Source organism: Engystomops pustulosus, chromosome 3, assembly GCF_040894005.1.
Source record: "Engystomops pustulosus chromosome 3, aEngPut4.maternal, whole genome shotgun sequence".
NCBI lineage: Eukaryota > Metazoa > Chordata > Amphibia > Anura > Leptodactylidae > Engystomops > Engystomops pustulosus.
In genome coordinates, this window is record NC_092413.1 from 234,692,999 (window position 1) to 234,715,240 (window position 22,242).

Sequence of the window (22,242 nt, forward strand, 5' to 3'; positions counted from 1 at the left end):
CCAGTACACGGGGGCGGAACTCAGCAGTGAGAGGAGAGGCTGAAGGACCTGTGATGATGTCACCACCGTGTGAGCAGTACATGAGGGGCGGAGCTCAGCAGTGAGAGCAGAGGCGGAAGGACCTGTGATGATGTCAGCACCATGTGACCAGTACACGAGGGCGGAGCTGAGCAGGCAGAGGTGAGCTTACGGCGGGTGCTGGGGGGAGATGCTCCTGTGTTGGGATTATATAACGTCTCTCAGGTAACTGCCATAAACATTAACTCTAAAATCAGACTTTATTATTCGGTGTTTACATGAAACGGCGGGGAGATTCGGGTTTGAGTCTCTACAGATCTTACACGCCCCCCCCCGCACAGAATGGAGGGGTCTGCGATGGTGGAAGCTACAAATACCCAGGAATCTCATTGTGTGACCGGAATAAAGAGCCCGGGTCACTGACGGGTGTAAAGTGATGGGATCGGGTCAGGGGGTTCTGAGGGTTCTGACCCGCACAGAACCGCGGCACGAGGTGAACCCCAAAAAACACCGTAAACCTGCGAACTGGCGGAGATTGCCCCAAAATTTAATTTCAATCATTTTTATTTGGTGTTTGGGGTAAAGATTAATCAAACCCAGAAACAAGGAAGGCGATGAGGAATTCCGATCACATTATACCCCGAGGATCGCAAGAGGCGGAGCAACCGGGGAATTATCAGGCGTCTCTATATCCTCCCATAATCCGGGGAATCATCAGGCGTCTCTCCATCCCCGCCCATGATCCGGGGAATTATCAGGCGTCTCTATATCCGCCCATAATCCGGGGAATCATCAGGCCTCTCTCCATCCCGCCCATAATCCGGGGAATTATCAGGCGTCTCTATATCCGCCCATAATCCGGGGAATCATCAGGCCTCTCTCCATCCCGCCCATAATCCGGGGAATCATCAGGCGTCTCTATATCCGCCCATAATCCGGGGAATCATCAGGCCTCTCTCCATCCCGCCCATGATCCGGGGAATTATCAGGCCTCTCTCCATCCCGCCCATAATCCGGGGAATCATCAGGCGTCTCTATATCCGCCCATAATCCGGGGAATCATCAGGCCTCTCTCCATCCCGCCCATAATCCGGGGAATCATCAGGCCTCTCTCCATCCCGCCCATAATCCCCGGAATCATCAGGCCTCTCTCCATCCCGCCCATAATCCGGGGAATTATCAGGCCTCTCTCCATCCCCGCCCATAATCCGGGGAATTATCAGGCGTCTCTATATCCGCCCATAATCCGGGGAATCATCAGGCGTCTCTCTCTCCATCCCGCCCATAATCCGGGGAATCATCAGGCCTCTCTCCATCCCGCCCATAATCCGGGGAATCATCAGGCCTCTCTCCATCCCGCCCATAATCCGGGGAATCATCAGGCCTCTCTCCATTCCCGCCCATGATCCGGGGAATCATCAGGCGTCTCTATATCCGCCCATAATCCGGGGAATCATCAGGCGTCTCTCTCTCCATCCCGCCCATAATCCGGGGAATCATCAGGCCTCTCTCCATCCCGCCCATAATCCGGGGAATCATCAGGCCTCTCTCCATCCCGCCCATAATCCGGGGAATCATCAGGCCTCTCTCCATTCCCGCCCATGATCCGGGGAATCATCAGGCCTCTCTCCATTCCCGCCCATAATCCGGGGAATCATCAGGCCTCTCTCCATCCCGCCCATAATCCGGGGAATCATCAGGCCTCTCTCCATTCCCGCCCATGATCCGGGGAATTATCAGGCGTCTCTATATCTTCCCATAATCCGGGGAATTATCAGGCCTCTCTCTCTCTATCCTCCCATAATCCGGGGAATCATCAGGCGTCTCTATATCCTCCCATAATCCGGGGAATCATCAGGCCTCTCTCCATCCCGCCCATGATCCGGGGAATCATCAGGCGTCTCTCTCTCCATCCCGCCCATAATCCGGGGAATCATCAGGCCTCTCTCCATCCCGCCCATAATCCGGGGAATCATCAGGCCTCTCTCCATTCCCGCCCATGATCCGGGGAATCATCAGGCCTCTCTCCATCCCGCCCATAATCCGGGGAATCATCAGGCCTCTCTCCATCCCCGCCCATGATCCGGGGAATCATCAGGCCTCTCTCCATCCCCGCCCATGATCCGGGGAATCATCAGGCCTCTCTCCATCCCGCCCATAATCCGGGGAATCATCAGGCCTCTCTCCATCCCCGCCCATGATCCGGGGAATCATCAGGCCTCTCTCCATCCCCGCCCATGATCCGGGGAATCATCAGGCCTCTCTCCATCCCGCCCATGATCCGGGGAATCATCAGGCCTCTCTCCATCCCGCCCATAATCCGGGGAATCATCAGGCCTCTCTCCATCCCGCCCATGATCCGGGGAATCATCAGGCCTCTCTCCATCCCGCCCATGATCCGGGGAATCATCAGGCGTCTCTCTCTCCATCCCGCCCATAATCCGGGGAATCATCAGGCCTCTCTCCATCCCCGCCCATGATCCGGGGAATCATCAGGCCTCTCTCCATCCCCGCCCATGATCCGGGGAATCATCAGGCCTCTCTCCATCCCGCCCATAATCCGGGGAATCATCAGGCCTCTCTCCATCCTGTGTTGTGTGGGAATGTGCTTTACTAGAGGCTTATATTTTATTTAATGTTTTAAACTTTATTTCCTTTTTACTTTATACAAACGCTCTGATCGCTGCTCTTCTGTACTGCTGCATTGAGCAGTGTGAGCTGTCAGGCGGTGCTCAGACACGGAAGGGATCTGACTGCCAGGACCATCAGGCAGCTCGGGGCATTAGACAGACCCCAGGGCTGCCCAGAAGCGGATGGGATTCCCTGGTATGCAGAACGGGATCCCTAGGGGAAGACCCTTACACGCTCCAATCGCAGGTTTTAGGGCACAGTGTCAGCTGTTACATACATGTATATCGCTCGTGAGCCGGTGCCATTTTATATTAACGTTACCAGGACAACCTTCACCTTGATCATTACTGGTCGCAATAGTTTCATTGGAAACGCTTGGATCACTTTGTGGCTGAACCACACCCCCAGACATTAAAATCAAAAGAGGCGCTGATCCGAGCACTGGTGGAGGATGATGTCCAGCAAGAGCCGTGTGGTAGCCCCCCCACCATCTGATTCAGCAGACCGTCCCCTCAGCAGACCCTAACCCAGAGACAGATGGAGACTATTAGGCTGTCAGGAACCTAACCTCGCCCCAAAGGTGTATTGCAAAACATTCCAGAACGAGAATCAAATGCCATCTATTCTCATGTGGTACATAGACTGAGCAATATATCCAGTGAACGTGGCCACGGTGATGTGTTATCAGCCAACTCTGACACCGTCTGGACAAGGTTCCTCGGATGACTCCTCGGTATTTTTGATCAACCCACAGCGGACTTTCTCGTTCCTCCCAAGGTTGCCTGGCTATATCCGAGACAGTAAGACAGTATTATGTGCCATGAATGAATTGCCTTGGTCTCTGTAACAGCCCTGTATTCCTGCATCCCTCATGCGGGTGCTTGCAGGGCCGTGCATCGCATTTACGCAAATTTGTTACCTTTTCTGAAGTCTTGCAGGACTTCATTGTCAACGTATTGCGCTTTTTGTTAAGTAACAACTTCTTCATTTTTATCAGTTCTACCTGCAAAAAAATGGGATGCCCAATGGGGGCGTGCTTTCACCTACATTGGCTAATCTCTATATGGCCATGTGGGAAGAAGAATACCTCCTTCTCAAAAGCTAACCCCTTTTCGACAATATGTATCATAGGCATGAAGCATTAAGATCCGGCAGGGAATGTTGGGAGCCTCCGGTCTTTATAGGAACCCGGGAAGTGGGTAGCGCCAATGAGCGGCATGCTAGCCCTCTAAATCTGTAAGTGCCGGCGCATGGAGAAGTGACTAAGCTCGGAAAGGGGCGCCGCCATGGAGAGGGGCACGGGTGTGCCTGCGATCTGAGACGTAGATCGCAGGGGCACCCATTACACTGGGACTCCCTGGGGGGGCATGTACATATTGTACAGCTCTTTTACGGAATAACATTTTAAAATATGTGGCGTTCATGGCTCTCTCAGCCAAAAAGGTTCCTGACCCCTGGTATATCTGGTTATGTGTACACAATGTAAAGTGCAGTACATAGGTTCTACCACCAGGAAGTCAAAAGTCCGCATAGCAGAACATGTTACCGGATCCAACCCACACAACATTACAAGCACTCGAAACATATCTGGAGTGTCTAAACACTTTGGAGATTCTCACAAAGGTTCTATGACCTCTATGTCAGTAACAGCGATGGAACATATAACAGCTTCCAAACGAGGAGGCAGCCGTATAAAGAAACTTCATATGCGGGAAGCATTTTGGATCATGGTGCTGGATACTCTCTTTCCTAGGGGGATTAATTATAGAAATGACTTGATGTTTGTTTATTAACTTTTTGTTCCATATACTTTGTCTTTCTGTTTATATATATTCTCCACGTAAGTATCTCATTGATATGTTTATCCTTCCTCTTCTGATTGTCATGTGATCCATCTCGCAATGAGATAATCCAATATACTATAAGAGTTATGGGAAGTCTACGGGTTGCTGCAAAGGAAACAACCAACCTTCCCAAGGTGGTGTCCAGATCTGCATCAAGGGGCATTTTAAAGTCCCCACCCAATACAATCAGGGAACTGGCCGCAAAGTCAGGCAGGTCACTCAGTGCCTTTAAGCCGAACGGAACTTTACCTGTGCTGGGGAACTATAAGTTAGCACTTTTCCCGCCCAGTTGACCTTCAAAAAAGAGATCTGCTTGTGTGTCTGTGATGGAGAGAAGGAATGATGGAAAGCTATGGACACTGGTGCAGTAACACAGTCAGCCAGTGGTTGGAGAGGCAACAGATGGTGTGCCTCTAGAAGCCTCTGGGATCTTGGCTTTTGTGCCACCTTCCATATGGCCCTCGGCGGCACAGGTGGCAGGACATGCAGAGACGGCCACTCTGGTAGGGCAATTTGCGGCAGCTAAATCAGGCAAAATAGTTATGGATCAGTTCTTGAAGGATATCACCTGCTCATCTCTGGCCTCCAGGTCATCTTGGTCTGAGGTCATGGTTTAAAATCCTGCAGGACCCACAAGGCCCCACTGAACACATCGGGGGACAGGAAGACTGCACAGTATTGAAGGACAGATGGATGGGGCCATGTATCGCAACATTTATGCCAACAACCTCCTTCCCTCAAGATCATTGAAGATGGGTTGTGGCTGGGTCTTCAAGCATGACAATGACCTGAAATGCACAGCTCCATAAGAAGCAGGACCTGGAGGGGTATAGCCAGCCTCCAGACCCAAAAGCTACAGAGGGTGAGGAAACTTTGTGTTGCCCTGAAGCCTGAAAGATCTGGAGAAGTTCTATATAAAGGAGAAAAAACCCGGCCCCAAACTACAGGAAACGGGTGACTTTTGAAACTACAAAAGGGTAATGGACCAACTATAAACTTCTGTTTTTCTACTATATCAAATATTATTTTAATGCTAACCTTAATTCTTTAAGAATCATAGAATTTGATTTCCTGGGTTCTTTAGATTTTGTCTCGCAGGTGATAAACATCACAGAACTCCTCTATTCTGTGTACGGGGGAAACCTATATAATCTGCAGTATATCAAATACTTATTTTCCTTCCTGTACGTACATTCTTGGGGTACAGTCTAACCATAACCCCCTGTCATACATATGTCCAGGGGCAGGGGGGCTTATATATTCATCAGTGTTGGTACAAATCCCCCACTTTCTCCAGCATAATCTTGAATAGCCTAATTGAGTGTTATTAACTCTCTAGGAGGTAGAGCCTCAAAGGACACAGGCACCGAGGCTCCAATCCACTTTCAGACAAAGGGTCCTGTAAATCCCAGACCAGTATGTTGGTTATGGATTTATGATCCATCTCAGCCCAAGGTCAGATGATTATTTGGAATCTGTATAGCCAGGGTGTCGTATAGCCATTCTTGGTCACAAAGATATAAATATCTCAGAATGGAAACTTGGTAATTAAGTCCTTTCTGGTATCAATGTGATCCAGGGATTCCCACGGATCCAATGAGACCAGGACCCTGACCTTATGACTTCCCACTTAAAAGTTAGAACTTCTCCATGGTCTGGGACCCGATACCAGGTAGGAGGGGTCCGAGAGCCTCCCTATGGGTGTGAAGGGTGTGTGTGCACCTATTATAATCGGAGCACCCTTTGTGCCCAACGTGTTTGCCTGGGGGAACGCTTCACCATCTAAGTGCAAGAATGATCATCAAGTGTGGACTATCTATCCCCATTAGGCCCGCTCAGGGTAACTAACCCACTGCATGCAGATACTTACCTACACTTGTATTTGTACTCTTCTAACTGTGTCTATACAGTACAGACCAAATGTTTGGCCTCACCTTCTCATTTTTTTTGTATTTTTATGACTATAAAAATTGTAGATTTGCACTGCAGGCATCAAACTATGAAAAACAAAAAAGTGTGAAACAACTGGAAATCTGTCTTATATTCCAGGTCCTTGTGCTGTGATCACTGCTCTGCACAGTCTCTTATACTCCAGGTCCTTGTGCTGTGGTCACTGCTCTGCACAGTCTCTTATATTCCAGGTCCTCGTGCTGTGATCACTGCTCTGTACAGTCTCTTATCCTCCAGGTCCTTGTGCTGTGATCACTGCTCTGCACAGTCTCTTATCCTCCAGGTCCTTGTGCTGTGGTCACTGCTCTGCACAGTCTCTTATCCTCCAGGTCCTTGTGCTGTGGTCACTGCTCTGCACAGTCTCTTATATTCCAGGTCCTCCTGTTGTGATCACTGCTCTGCACAGTCTCTTATATTCCAGGTCCTCCTGTTGTGATCACTGCTCTGCACAGTCTCTTATACTCCAGGTCCTCCTGTTGTGATCACTGCTCTGCACAGTCTCTTATACTCCAGGTCCTTGTGCTGTGATCACTGCTCTGCACAGTCTCTTATACTCCAGGTCCTTGTGCTGTGATCACTGCTCTGCACAGTCTCTTATACTCCAGGTCCTTGTGCTGTGATCACTGCTCTGCACAGTCTCTTATCCTCCAGGTCCTTGTGCTGTGATCACTGCTCTTCACAGTCTCTTATCCTCCAGGTCCTTGTGCTGTGATCACTGCTCTGCACAGTCTCTTATATTCCAGGTCCTCCTGTTGTGATCACTGCTCTGCACAGTCTCTTATATTCCAGGTCCTCCTGTTGTGATCACTGCTCTGCACAGTCTCTTATATTCCAGGTCCTCCTGTTGTGATCACTGCTCTGCACAGTCTCTTATACTCCAGGTCCTTGTGCTGTGATCACTGCTCTGCACAGTCTTGGTTTCTCTTGATGAGATACAAGAGGTAGTCACCAGAAAAGGTTCTCACAACAGGTTCCAACCACCGTGTCTTTGCGCGGTGCAGAAAAGGTGAAGGAATGAACTCTACATGCCTGGTTCCCCCGTGAAGCCTGGATGGTTTTGGGGGCTTTGCTGGTGACACTGTTGGGGGTTATACTGGACCAGCAGGGTTACCATAGCATCTTGCAGCGGCTGCTATTCCATCTGGTTTGCGTTTAGTTGGACCATTTTTCAACAGGAAAATGACCCCAAACACACCCAGGCTGTGTGACCAATAAGGAAAGTGATAAGATAAGGGGGGCTACACCAGATGACCCGGCCCCCACAGTCACCAGACCTGAACCCCATCCAGATGGTTTGGGGTGAGCTGGACCGCTGAGTGATGGCAAAACGGCCAACAAGTGCTGAGCATCTCTAGGAACTCCTGCAAGACTGTGAGAGACCATTCCAGGTGACTACCTCTTGTATCTCACCAAGACTGTGCAGAGCAGCGATCACAGCACAAGGACCTGGAGTATAAGAGACTGTGCAGAGCAGCGATCACAGCACAAGGACCTGGAGTATAAGAGACTGTGCAGAGCAGTGATCACAGCACAAGGACCTGGAATCTAAGAGACTGTGCAGAGCAGTGATCACAGCACAAGGACCTGGAATCTAAGAGACTGTGCAGTGCAGTGATCACAGCACAAGGACCTGGAGTATAAGAGACTGTACAGAGCAGTGATCACAGCACAAGGACCTGGAGTATAAGAGACTGTGCAGTGCAGTGATCACAGCACAAGGACCTGGAGTATAAGAGACTGTGCAGTGCAGTGATCACAGCACAAGGACCTGGAATCTAAGACCTATTTTCATTTGTTTCACACTTTTTTGTTAAGTATATAATTCCACATGTGTTAATTCATAGTTTTGATGCCTTCAGTGTGAATCTCCAATTTTTATAGTCTGGAAAATACAGAAAACTGTTTGAATGAGGAGGTGTGTCCAAACTTTTGGTCTGTACTATATAATATATATATGTGTGTATTGTATTGTCTAGTGTGACTTTAAGGCAATTAAATATAAAATTTAACCTGCGTTGCTCTTTTAACTCGATCCACGAATTCCACGTCTGTGTTTGTTCTTCACCCTATATAATCCCGTTACGGACCAGGCTTCTAATAAATGAGAGCTGCTCAAGGGTCCGAAAACGTCCTGTTTTGTCACACACCCAAATACGAAACTCTCCTCCTAAAGCCAGACTGTACATCAGATGCTTTTATGCCTAATTAAATATGTTGTACAGACTACAAAACCCCCAGACCAAACCTAAAAAATAAGACCTTGGTTTCAACCACCTCAAAGCAAACAACTGAAACCATTTGGGATCCCTATAGGATGGTAAAGCAGCTGCAAACAGTTTTTAGTGTGGGCTCCATGACCTGATCTACTTGATCTCCACCACCCTGAGCAGCCATGAAGAGGTGGAACTGCCAGACATGGTCTATCCTGCAGCTGTGCCAAACCTACTTTCATAATCCGTGAGGTGCTGCACGTTACAGGCCCCAGTATCTGTGAGGCCCCTGCAGTACTAGACCCTCCAGCTCATCCGGTTTTATCATCTTCTCCTCCAGAACGCTCCTTATCCTGAATCGGCACCCAGGATGGACAAGGACGAGATCTCTAGAAGAATATTAAACTTCAGCCTGGAGATCATCTACCTGCTGAGCGGAGAGGTAATCGCCTCCAGAATTCTAACATAGTCTGAAAGAGACCCGGATGTGTGGATTCCCCTCCCCCATAAATGTCCTTTCCCATACACAGGCTTATACATTAGTGCAGAAGACATCAGATGACCCTGAGGCCCCCAGTAGCCATCTCCAGGAGTCAGGAGGATGGAGTTGGAGCCCCAGTGCAAAGCTTCCTCCTCACCCCCAGATCCATGAGCAGAGGATCCTAGAACTGACCATGAAGATGACTGCGCTGCTGTCTGGAGAGGTGACACTGCTGGGGATGCTGGGAAATGATCCGGCACTGGAGGGGACTGGGTGATGACTGTGTCATTGTGTGTGTCAGGTTCCTATAAGGTGTCAGGATGTGGCTGTGTATTTCTCCATGGAGGAGCGGGAGTATATAGAGGGACACAAGGATCTATACCAGGACGTCATGATGGAGGACCCCCGGCCCCGCACTGTGAGAGGTAACAGAAGCCGTTTGTTGATTATAAAAACATTTTTTATGAGTAGATCAGATTTTACCATCAACTCATGTCCAATCATATGTTTTCTTTTACAGACTGCCCCACTCCTAGAAAGCCGCCGAAGAGGCCTCATAGTCCTCTACATTCCCAGGAGTGTGTAAAGGGTGTTCAGGTAATAACCTTAATAACAATAACCCCTCGTGGTGTATGACCAAGGACACAAACTTATCATCTATGAGGAGATATGACATAAGAGGAGTGAGGGCCTAATCACAAGAGCTTACAATCTATGAGGAGAAGGCATGCATGAGCCGATGGTTGCATGTGTGTGATGACTGATTCTAAGTGTATTTAAGGAGGACTACAATTATTGATGTAAAACCAAGGAGCAAAAGCCACAGATCCAGCACAACGCGGTGGGTGGTAAAAGTTACTCCTTTATTGTCCAAAAGGTAAAACCAACATCAGGAACACACAGCTTAGGGTCATAGACCGACGCGTTTCAACACCAAACTTGACAGACACGTTGGTGTCGAAACGCGTCGGTCTGTGACCCTAAGCTGTGTGTTCCTGATGTTGGTTTTACCGCGTTGTCCTGGACCTGTGGCTTTTGCTCCTCGGTTTTACGTGTACTTGGTCAGGCTCTGGGCCAGTCGGTGCACTCCAGTGAAGGTGGTTACGCCCAGAGTTTGTGGTGAGAGCCGGGTGTGGAGGTACAAGCTTCCTACTGGATTTCGTGTTGTGTTTTCGGTTACAATTATTGAGAGTGGGGGTTCAGCATCTACAGAATGAAACCAACCACACTCAATGATAATGGTTGAAGCCGCAATTATTGATCCTCAAATAATTAGAAACTCTGACAGATTTTACCATGAATAGGATATTGTAAGGTACAACTCGGTGCGCATTAGATATTTGAAAACTTCGTAGGCAACAAGAAAAATCCTGATCTTCAGGGGGGATGAGACTTGAGTTACTCAGCTCTCCGATGTGTGAGAGGCGGGGACTCGCATTACACCAGCCCCCGATGTGTGAGAGGCGGGGACTCGCATTACACCAGCCCCCGATGTGTGAGAGGCGGGGACTCGCATTACACCAGCCCCCGATGTGTGAGAGGCGGGGACTCGCATTACACCAGCCCCCGATGTGTGAGAGGCGGGGACTCGCATTACACCAGCCCCTCAGAAAAAAGAAGACTACTACGTCCACTTTGTTTCTGGGTTACACTGACACCTGGCGCCAGAAGCTGCGGGTGTCAGCTATATACCCTAGCGGGTGTTAACCACTAACACACTGCGGTCGCGCCGACTGCGGCATGTTAGGGGCATTGGACGCGATACGCCCCCCCCCCCCCTCGCTTACCGGGGGGTCCTCTGCTCCGATCGCAGCCCCGGGACTGCCAGTGCCCGGGGCTACGCGATCTTCTGCCGGGAGCCGGGTCCCTGCCTTCTGACAGCAGCTCCGTGTGTTACATTACACAGTATGATACATCTGCATTACACTGTATAAGAGCTTGAACAAGCGACCAGAGGATCAAGCTAACCTGTAAAAGTAAATAAAAACTGTTAAAAACATTAAATAACAACATTTTTTAATAAAAATAATTAAATAAAGTTAAAGTCCCCTAAACACACACATTCCCTATACACATGCAATAAAGTGAAAAAAACATTATTGGACCCGCTCGGTGAACGCCATAAAAACAAAACCCAAAAAACTCGCCAAAAATGTAAATTTTTCATAAAATCTCTACACAAAAATGTTCTAGAAAGTGATCAAAAAAAGTTATGTGCGCCAAAATGGTATCACTGAAAATAACAACTCAACTCGTAAAAAATAAACCCTAAACCAGCTCTGGCAGTCAAAAAAGTTACGTCTCCGAATAGATGGCGATGCAAAAACAAATGAGATTTCCTCTATATTAGTTTTTATCCAGTAATTGTAACCCTAACCCTAAATAAATGAGGTATCACCGTAATCGTAGTGATCTGTAGAATAAAGATAATATAGTATTTTTAGTGTACGGCGAACGACCCCCAAAAAATAAAAAAAAGAAAGAAACCAAAATTGACAATTTTCTTTTCCTCCATACATTTAAGAGTTAATAAAATCTCATCAATAAGCTAATGACCTACTAAAATGAAGTATTTGTAAAGTACATCTCATGTCACAGATAATAAGCCCCTTATATATGCAAATTACCAAAAAAATAAAGATTGTACGGCCAATAAAAAGTGACAATGCATAATCTGCTGTGAATGGCGCAGCTCCCCCCATCCCCTGGCGTGTGCCCATACAGCAGTCACCACCACATATGGGGGATTATTATACGCGGGAGGGATTGGGGATCAAACTTTGTGGAGCGTTTTGGTATTTTATCCACTGAGAATTTGTACACTTCATGAAAAACACATTCATTTAGCCAAAAAAATTTTTACTTTCAAAATTGCATACGATTTTGTTTTATCCCCTGTAAAACAATTAAAGGGTTAACAAACTTCATAAAAGTTGTTTTGCGTACATTGAGGGGTGTAGTTTCTATAATGGGGTAATTTATGGGGTTTTACTTTTATTTAGGCCTCTCACAGTGACCTGAAACCTGAGCAGGTCCCTCAGGATTTTGCGTTTTTTAATGAAAATGTCAAAAATCGCACCTGATGTTCACCAAATATCAGATTTTCTCTGCAAAACATATCAACAAAATTTTTCAACTAACATAAAGTACAATGTGTCACGAGAAAACCACTTGGATATGTTAAGCCGTCTCAAAGCTATAACCATTTAAAGTGACAGGGCAGATTTGAAAAAATGGGCCGTGTCAGGAAGGTGAAAAGTGGCTTCGGCGTTAAGGGGTTAAACTTATTTTGATTCAACACATTTTGGTTTTCGCCATCTGGCAATGTAAATGACTTGAATCATTGATTGGATCGATGTAATTTTTACTGGGGAATCCGAATCTTCTATAAAAAAAAAGGGAGTTCCCCATTTAAGATTTTAAAGTTCCAGTCCCCAGAGGGAGCCGGAGGGGGGCACGTTTGTGATCATTTGACGAGTATATTTTTGGAGCCGATTGAGGAGGACACAGGAGGTGACAGTGCTTGTACAATGGTCCCAGGAGCTTACAATCTATGAGGAGGAGGACACAGGAGGAGACAGTGCTTGTACAATGGTCCCAGGAGCTTACAATCTATGAGGAGGAGGGGACACAGGAGGTGACAGTGCTTGTACAATGGTCCCAGGAGCTTACAATCTATGAGGAGGAGGACACAGGAGGAGACAGTGCTTGTACAATGGTCCCAGGAGCTTACAATCTATGAGGAGGAGGACACAGGAGGTGACAATGCTTGTACAATGGTCACTGGAGCTTACAATCTATGAGGAGGACACAGGAGGTGACAGTGCTTGTACAATGGTCCCAGGAGCTTACAATCTATGAGGAGGACGACACAGGAGGTGACAATGCTTGTACAATGGTCACTGGAGCTTACAATCTATGAGGAGGAGGGACACAGGAGGAGACAGTGCTTGTACAATGGTCACAGGAGCTTACAATCTAGGAGGAGGACGACACAGGAGGTGACAGTGCTTGTACAATGGTCACAGGAGCTTACAATCTAGGAGGAGGGGGGGGGACACAGGAGGTGACAGTGCTTGTACAATGGTCACAGGAGCTTACAATCTATGAGGAGGAGGACACAGGAGGTGACAATGCTTGTACAATGGTCACTGGAGCTTACAATCTATGAGGAGGACACAGGAGGTGACAGTGCTTGTACAATGGTCCCAGGAGCTTACAATCTATGAGGAGGAGGACATAGGAGGTGACAATGCTTGTACAATGGTCACAGGAGCTTACAATCTATGAGGAGGAGGGACACAGGAGGAGACAGTGCTTGTACAATGGTCACAGGAGCTTACAATCTATGAGGAGGAGGACACAGGAGGTGACAGTGCTTGTACAATGGTCACAGGAGCTTATAATCTATGAGGAGGAGAGGACACAGGAGGTGACAGTGCTTGTACAATGCTCACAGGAGCTTACAATCTATAAGGAGGAGGACACAGGAGGTGACAGTGCTTGTACAATGGTCACAGGAGCTTACAATCTATAAGGAGGAGGACACAGGAGGTGACAGTGCTTGTACAATGGTCACAGGAGCTTACAATCTATGAGGAGGAGGACACAGGAGGAGACAGTGCTTGTACAATGGTCACAGGAGCTTACAAATCTATGAGGAGGAGGACACAGGATGTGACAGTGTTTGTATAATGGTCACAGGAGCTTACAATCTATGAGGAGGAGGACACAGGATGTGACAGTGCTTGTACAATGGTCACAGGAGCTTACAATCTAGGAGGAGGAGGGGGACACAGGAGGTGACAGTGTTTGTACAATGGTCACTGGAGCTTACAATCTATGAGGAGGAGGACACAGGAGGTGACAGTGCTTGTACAATGGTCACAGGAGCTTACAATCTATGAGGAGGAGGACACAGGAGGTGACAGTGCTTGTACAATGGTCACTGGAGCTTACAATCTATGAGGAGGAGGACACAGGAGGTGACAGTGCTTGTACAATGGTCACTGGAGCTTACAATCTATGAGGAGGACACAGGAGGTGACAGTGCTTGTACAATGGTCCCAGGAGCTTACAATCTATGAGGAGGACGACACAGGAGGTGACAATGCTTGTACAATGGTCACTGGAGCTTACAATCTATGAGGAGGAGGGACACAGGAGGAGACAGTGCTTGTACAATGGTCACAGGAGCTTACAATCTAGGAGGAGGACGACACAGGAGGTGACAGTGCTTGTACAATGGTCACAGGAGCTTACAATCTAGGAGGAGGGGGGGACACAGGAGGTGACAGTGCTTGTACAATGGTCACAGGAGCTTACAATCTATGAGGAGGAGGACACAGGAGGTGACAGTGCTTGTACAATGGTCACAGGAGCTTACAATCTAGGAGGAGGAGGGGGACACAGGAGGTGACAGTGCTTGTACAATGGTCCCAGGAGCTTACAATCTATGAGGAGGAGGACACAGGAGGTGACAATGCTTGTACAATGGTCACTGGAGCTTACAATCTATGAGGAGGACACAGGAGGTGACAGTGCTTGTACAATGGTCCCAGGAGCTTACAATCTATGAGGAGGAGGACATAGGAGGTGACAATGCTTGTACAATGGTCACAGGAGCTTACAATCTATGAGGAGGAGGGACACAGGAGGAGACAGTGCTTGTACAATGGTCACAGGAGCTTACAATCTATGAGGAGGAGGACACAGGAGGTGACAGTGCTTGTACAATGGTCACAGGAGCTTACAATCTATGAGGAGGGGACACAGGAGGTGACAGTGCTTGTACAATGCTCACAGGAGGTTACAATCTATAAGGAGGAGGACACAGGAGGTGACAGTGCTTGTACAATGGTCACAGGAGCTTACAATCTATAAGGAGGAGGACACAGGAGGTGACAGTGCTTGTACAATGGTCACAGGAGCTTACAATCTATGAGGAGGAGGACACAGGAGGAGACAGTGCTTGTACAATGGTCACAGGAGCTTACAAATCTATGAGGAGGAGGACACAGGATGTGACAGTGTTTGTATAATGGTCACAGGAGCTTACAATCTATGAGGAGGAGGACACAGGATGTGACAGTGCTTGTACAATGGTCACAGGAGCTTACAATCTAGGAGGAGGAGGGGGACACAGGAGGTGACAGTGTTTGTACAATGGTCACTGGAGCTTACAATCTATGAGGAGGAGGACACAGGAGGTGACAGTGCTTGTACATTGGTCACAGGAACTTACAATCTATGAGGGGGAGACACAGGAGGTGACAGTGCTTGTACAATGGTCACAGGAGCTTACAATCTAGGAGGAGGAGGGGGACACAGGAGGTGACAGTGTTTGTACAATGGTCACAGGAGCTTACAATCTATGAGGAGGAGGACACAGGAGGTGACAATGCTTGTACAATGGTCACTGGAGCTTACAATCTATGAGGAGGACACAGGAGGTGACAGTGCTTGTACAATGGTCCCAGGAGCTTACAATCTATGAGGAGGAGGACATAGGAGGTGACAATGCTTGTACAATGGTCACAGGAGCTTACAATCTATGAGGAGGAGGGACACAGGAGGAGACAGTGCTTGTACAATGGTCACAGGAGCTTACAATCTATGAGGAGGAGGACACAGGAGGTGACAGTGCTTGTACAATGGTCACAGGAGCTTACAATCTATGAGGAGGGGACACAGGAGGTGACAGTGCTTGTACAATGCTCACAGGAGGTTACAATCTATAAGGAGGAGGACACAGGAGGTGACAGTGCTTGTACAATGGTCACAGGAGCTTACAATCTATAAGGAGGAGGACACAGGAGGTGACAGTGCTTGTACAATGGTCACAGGAGCTTACAATCTATGAGGAGGAGGACACAGGAGGAGACAGTGCTTGTACAATGGTCACAGGAGCTTACAAATCTATGAGGAGGAGGACACAGGATGTGACAGTGTTTGTATAATGGTCACAGGAGCTTACAATCTATGAGGAGGAGGACACAGGATGTGACAGTGCTTGTACAATGGTCACAGGAGCTTACAATCTAGGAGGAGGAGGGGGACACAGGAGGTGACAGTGTTTGTACAATGGTCACTGGAGCTTACAATCTATGAGGAGGAGGACACAGGAGGTGACAGTGCTTGTACATTGGTCACAGGAACTTACAATCTATGAGGGGGAGACACAGGAGGTGACAGTGCTTGTACAATGGTCACAGGAGCTTACAATCTAGGAGGAGGAGGGGGACACAGGAGGTGACAGTGTTTGTACAATGGTCACAGGAGCTTACAATCTATGAGGAGGACGACACAGGAGGTGACAGTGCTTGTACATTGGTCACAGGAACTTACAATCTATGAGGGGGAGACACAGGAGGTGACAGTGCATGTACAATGGTCACAAGAGCTTACAATCTATGAGGAGGATGACACAGGAAGTGACAGTGCTTGTACAATGGTCACAGGAGCTTACAATCTATGAGAAGGAGGACACAGGAGGTGACAGTGCTTGTACAATGGTCACAGGAGCTTACAATCTATGAGGAGGGGACACAGGAGTTGACAGTGCTTGTACAATGGTCACAGGAGCTTACAATCTATGAGGAGGAGGGGACACAGGACGTGACAGTGCTTGTACAGTGGTCACAGGAGCTTACAATCTATGAGGAGGAGGACACAGGATGTGACAGTGCTTGTACAATGGTCACAGGAGCTTACAATCTATGAGGAGGAGAAGATATAGCAAGCGACATTGTTCTACAATGGTCGCAGGAGCTTACAATCTATGAGGAGGAGGAGGACTCAGGAGGTGACAGTGCTTGTACAATGGTCACAGGAGCTTACAATCTATGAAGAGGACACAGGAGGTGACAGTGCTTGTACAATTGTCACAAGAGCTTACAATTTATGAGGAGGAGGAGGACACAGGAGGTGGCAGTGCTTGTACAATGGTCACAGGAGCTTACAATCTATGAGGAGGGGACACAGGAGCTTACAATCTATAAGGAGGAGGAGGACAACACGGGAGGTGACAGTGCTTGTACAGTGGTCACAGGAGCTTACAATCTATGAGGAGGAGGGGGACACGGGAGGTGACACTGCTTGTACAATGGTCACAGGAGCTTACAATTTATGAGGAGGAGGACACAGGAGGTGACAGTTCTTGTACAATGGTCACAGGAGCTCACAATCTATGAGGAGGAGGGGACAGGAGGGGACAGTGCTTGTACAATGGTCACAAGAGCTTACAATTTATGAGGAGGACGACACAGGAGGTGACAGTGCTTGTACAATGGTCACAGGAGCTTACAATCTATGAGGAGGAGGACACAGGAGGTGACAGTGCTTGTACAATGGTCACAGGAGCTTACAATCTATGAGGAGGGGACACAGGAGCTTACAATCTATAAGGAGGAGGAGGACAACACGGGAGGTGACAGTGCTTGTACAGTGGTCACAGGAGCTTACAATCTATGAGGAGGAGGGGGACACGGGAGGTGACACTGCTTGTACAATGGTCACAGGAGCTTACAATTTATGAGGAGGAGGACACAGGAGGTGACAGTTCTTGTACAATGGTCACAGGAGCTCACAATCTATGAGGAGGAGGGGACAGGAGGGGACAGTGCTTGTACAATGGTCACAAGAGCTTACAATTTATGAGGAGGACGACACAGGAGGTGACAGTGCTTGTACAATGGTCACAGGAGCTTACAATCTATGAGGAGGAGGACACAGGAGGTGACAGTGCTTGTACAATGGTCACAGGAGCTTACAATTTATGAGGAGGAGGACACAGGAGGTGACAGTTCTTGTACAATGGTCACAGGAGCTTACAATCTATGAGGAGGGGACACAGGAGCTTACAATCTATAAGGAGGAGGAGGACAACACGGGAGGTGACAGTGCTTGTACAGTGGTCACAGGAGCTTACAATCTATGAGGAGGAGGAGGACACAGGAGGTGACAGTTCTTGTACAATGGTCACAGGAGCTCACAATCTATGAGGAAGAGAGGACAGGAGGTGACAGTGCTTGTACAATGGTCACAGGAGCTTACAATCTATGAGGAGGAGAGGACAGGAGGGGACAGTGCTTGTACAATGGTCACAGGAGCTTACAATCTATGAGGAGGAGAGGACAGGAGGTGACAGTGCTTGTACAATGGTCACAGGAGCTCACAATCTATGAGGAGGAGAGGACAGGAGGGGACAGTGCTTGTACAATGGTCACAGGAGCTTACAATCTATGAGGAGGAGGGGACAGTGCTTGTACAATGGTCACAAGAGCTTACAATTTATGAGGAGGACGACACAGGAGGTGACAGTGCTTGTACAATGGTCACAAGAGCTTACAATCTATGAGGAGGAGGGGGACACGGGAGGTGACAGTGCTTGTATAGTGCTCACAGGAGCTTACAATCTATGAGGAGGACGACACAGGAGGTGACAGTGCTTGTACAATGGTCACAGGAGCTTACAATCTATGAGGAGGACGACACAGGAGGTGACAGTGCTTGTACAATGCTCACAGGAGCTTACAATCTATGAGGAGGGGACACAGGAGGTGACAGTGCTTGTACAATGATCACAGGAGCTTACAATCTATGAGGAGGAGGACACAGGAGGTGACAGTGCTTGTACAATGCTCACAGGAGCTTACAATCTATGAGGAGGAGGGGACAGGAGGTGACAGTGCTTGTACAATGGTCACAAGAGCTTACAATCTATGAGGAGGAGGACAGGAGGTGACAGTGCTTGTACAATGCTCACAGGAGCTTACAATCTATGAGGAGGAGGGGACAGGAGGTGACAGTGCTTGTACAATGCTCACAGGAGCTTACAACCTATGACAAGGGGGTAGGTCATTCCAGAGAATCAGTTGAACTCGGATGAATTCTTCTGTGAGTGAGAGGATCAAATTTAAAGAGAACAATCTTACAATTCAGGTTCAGCGTTGTGCAGAGCTTTGTGGATGAGGGGGATTAGTATAAATTGTTCTTGGACGGAGGCCGGTGCAGACTGGAGACATCCGTGTAGTTTCGGGATTGATAGACGAGACTTGCTGCTGCAGTAAGAATAGATTGTAGAGGAGAGAGTTGTCTAAGGCAGATAAGATAATGGTATTGAAAGCTCGAATTGGGCCAAGGTGTTAGATATGTTCCCAAGTGGATGGTTTCTTAATAGTAGCTCATTGTACCCAAATATTCCACTGTATTTCCTTCCTGATCAACTTTCATTCCTTAACAAAGAACAGGACAGTTTTCCGATTAGTAGGAAGTCGAGAAAGGAGTGAACCTAGATGTACCTTAGAGATGTTACAAGCTGGACAGCAATTACTGTATGTGCGCTGGATGGCTTAATGGAGTAGTGGGAGCAAAGGGTTTCTGAGATCTAACCCCTTCGTGGCTGAATGATAACTTTACAGAAATTGGGAAGTAGCAAAATGAAGTGATAAAGGTGTCGGATGTAGCCTGATTGATAGGACAAACTCCGAGTATATGAAACTTGGGCATCCTGCAGTGGCCACTTGGGGTTAGCTGTTTTTTCTGAAGAGACATCCTTATGAATGTTTATGTAAAAGGGTTATGCTTAAAGAACTAAGATAAACTGAGAAAGATTAGTGATCAGCCAATTTCTGAGAATTCACCAGCGCTAGAAGAAACCTGAGGTAACGTTCACTGTTGTGTGATCCCTGACAGCTTATGTTCTGTAACTGGTAGCCAAGATTGGGGTAACCACGGATGCTTGCCCTGGTTAGGTTGCAAAAGCCTCTGAGGATACCCGTCATCTGTGATTGCAGCAGCTTGTTGAAAGAATGCTGTGTGGCCATTCAAGAAGGGCGCTGGAAAGTCAATCCATAATGGTTATGTGTGCAGTAACACAAGCCACCGCTTTGGAATAAAGCCAAGGAAGAAATACAATCCACTTCTAACAGATCTCGGGTAACCAAGGATGCTTGTCCAATGTCGCCAGTGCAAGTGTCCTTGGTTACCCACAACCTTTGGTAGAAGTACTTGCCTTTCTTGCTGCAATCTGCAGCTATCAAAGATCGACGGTATTGGCTTTGTCATCGAGGCTTCTTCCAGATTTCATACAAACCAATGGTATTCAGGACATAAAGCTTCTTCCAGATTTCATACAAACCAATGGTATTCAGGACATAAAGCTTCTTCCAGATTTCACTTAGAGCAATGGTATTTAGGACATAAAGCTTCTTCCAGATTTCACTTAGAGCAATGGTATTCCGGACATAAAGCTTCTTCCAGATTTCACTTAGAGCAATGGTATTCAGGACATAAAGCATCTTCCAGATTTCACTTAGAGCAATGGTATTTAGGACATAAAGCTTCTTCCAGATTTCACTTAGAGCAATGGTATTTAGGACATAAAGCATCTTCCAGATTTCACTTAGAGCAATGGTATTTAGGACATAAAGCTTCTTCCAGATTTCACTTAGAGCAATGGTATTCTGGACATAAAGCTTCTTCCAGATTTCACTTAGAGCAATGGTATTTAGGACATAAAGCTTCTTCCAGATTTCACTTAGAGCAATGGTATTCCGGACATAAAGCTTCTTCCAGATTTCACTTAGAGCAATGGTATTTAGGACATAAAGCTTCTTCCAGATTTCACTTAGAGCAATGGTATTCTGGACATAAAGCTTCTTCCAGATTTCACTTAGAGCAATGGTATTTAGGACATAAAGCTTCTTCCAGATTTCACTTAGAGCAATGGTATTCCGGACATAAAGCATCTTCCAGATTTCACTTAGAGCAATGGTATTTAGGACATAAAGCTTCTTCCAGATTTCACTTAGAGCAATGGTATTTAGGACATAAAGCATCTTCCAGATTTCACTTAGAGCAATGGTATTTAGGATATAAAGCTTCTTCTAGATTTCACATTAAGAGTTAATTCACATTTTGCAGATTGCAACAATGCCTCCTAAGCAGAAAGTGAATTCAAGCACCGGTGATACAGCAAAGAAAAGAAAAACCATCACAATGGAAAATAAAGTAGAAATTATAAAGAGATCCGAGAGAGGCGAAACTCCATCATCCATTGGCCGAGCGCTTGGATACAGTCGCTCCACAATTGGAACAATTTTAAAAGATAAAGGTAGAATAATGGAGCATGTGAAAGGCCATACCCCGATGAATGCTACAATTATTACCAAGCATCGCAGTGGCTTAATTATCGAGATGGAACGACTGTTGATAATTTGGATAGAAGACCAAAATCACCGTAATATTCCTATTAGTCCTTCTCTAGTGCAAGAAAAAGCAAGAAGCCTTTTCAATATTTTAAAAGCTGCTCATACAGAAGGTGAAGGGGATTACAATGAAGATTTTGTTGCCAGTAAGGGTTGGTTCAATCGCTTTAAAAAAAGAGCAAATTTACATAATATTAAAGTTCACAGTGAAGCAGCCAATATAAGTGCTTCAAGTCATTATCCCAAGACATTGGAAGATATTATTATCGACAATGGAGAATATTTGCCTAAACATATTTTTGATGTTAATGAAACTGGATTGTTTTGGGAAAAAATGTCTGAGGACATAGATTTCCAATGATGGAAGTGCAGCAGAAGATAAGGCATCAGTGGACAGACGGACTTTATTACGTTTGGGTAATGCATCTGGGAATTCGGAGTTCAAGCCTCTACTCTATACCCTTGAAGTTGGGGAGTGATACATGGCAATCTCAGAGGCACCGCTTCCTTGTTATTTGGAAGGCAAATTCAAAGGCTCGGGATATATCTGTGTTTTTTTAAGAATGTGTGTTTTTTTTTGTTTTTTTTTAAAGAACTAGCAAAGTGTTAACCAATGAAGACCTCAAGGGACTAGAGTAGGAGATTTTGGCATTTAGTGAAGAAAGTAAGAGGAGCAACACCCTGTCACAGAGAGGATCACAGGGTTTATGGTGAGCGCCACAGACACATCCCTTGTGCCTACTTAAGAAACCAAATCCAGCAGCAGAATCAGTCTCATCTTCTATATAAAGTCCATCATCCTTTACCATTATTGTTTGATGTCTTGTACAGAAAAGGTTTCTTCATTCACATAGACAGTATAAAAATAAAATATGTTAAGGCAAATTGTCCAAGTTGTA

General features: G+C 47.0%; 1 protein-coding gene across 3 annotated transcripts; it reads left to right on the plus strand.

The window, feature by feature from the left end:
* The first annotated feature begins 31 nt into the window (after positions 1-31).
* Positions 32-22,231, plus strand: LOC140122817 (putative CENPB DNA-binding domain-containing protein 1). 3 transcript variants are annotated; one of them, XM_072144048.1, is made up of 6 exons: positions 32-180; positions 8,995-9,095; positions 9,184-9,357; positions 9,436-9,559; positions 9,655-9,731; positions 21,060-22,231. In XM_072144048.1, exons 2-6 carry the CDS (start codon positions 9,024-9,026, stop codon positions 21,702-21,704), a joined length of 1,092 nt encoding a protein of 363 aa, XP_072000149.1. In that variant the 5' UTR covers positions 32-180; positions 8,995-9,023; the 3' UTR covers positions 21,705-22,231. The 3 variants fall into 3 exon arrangements, with proteins under 3 accessions (XP_072000149.1, XP_072000148.1, XP_072000150.1); XM_072144047.1 differs by lacking the exon at positions 32-180 and adding an exon at positions 331-511 and having other exon boundaries at positions 8,994-9,095; XM_072144049.1 differs by lacking the exon at positions 32-180 and adding an exon at positions 4,720-5,470 and having other exon boundaries at positions 8,994-9,095.
* The last annotated feature ends 11 nt before the right edge of the window (positions 22,232-22,242 follow it).

Coding starts and splice junctions, on each gene's coding strand:
- LOC140122817 (XM_072144047.1), top strand. CDS start 455: ATGGGATCGGGTCAGGGGGTTCTGAGGGTTCTGACCCGCACAGAACCG. Junction 9,358..9,435: donor CTGCGCTGCTGTCTGGAGAG/GTGACACTGCTG, acceptor TGTGTGTGTCAG/GTTCCTATAAGGTGTCAGGA. Junction 9,560..9,654: donor CCGGCCCCGCACTGTGAGAG/GTAACAGAAGCC, acceptor TTTCTTTTACAG/ACTGCCCCACTCCTAGAAAG.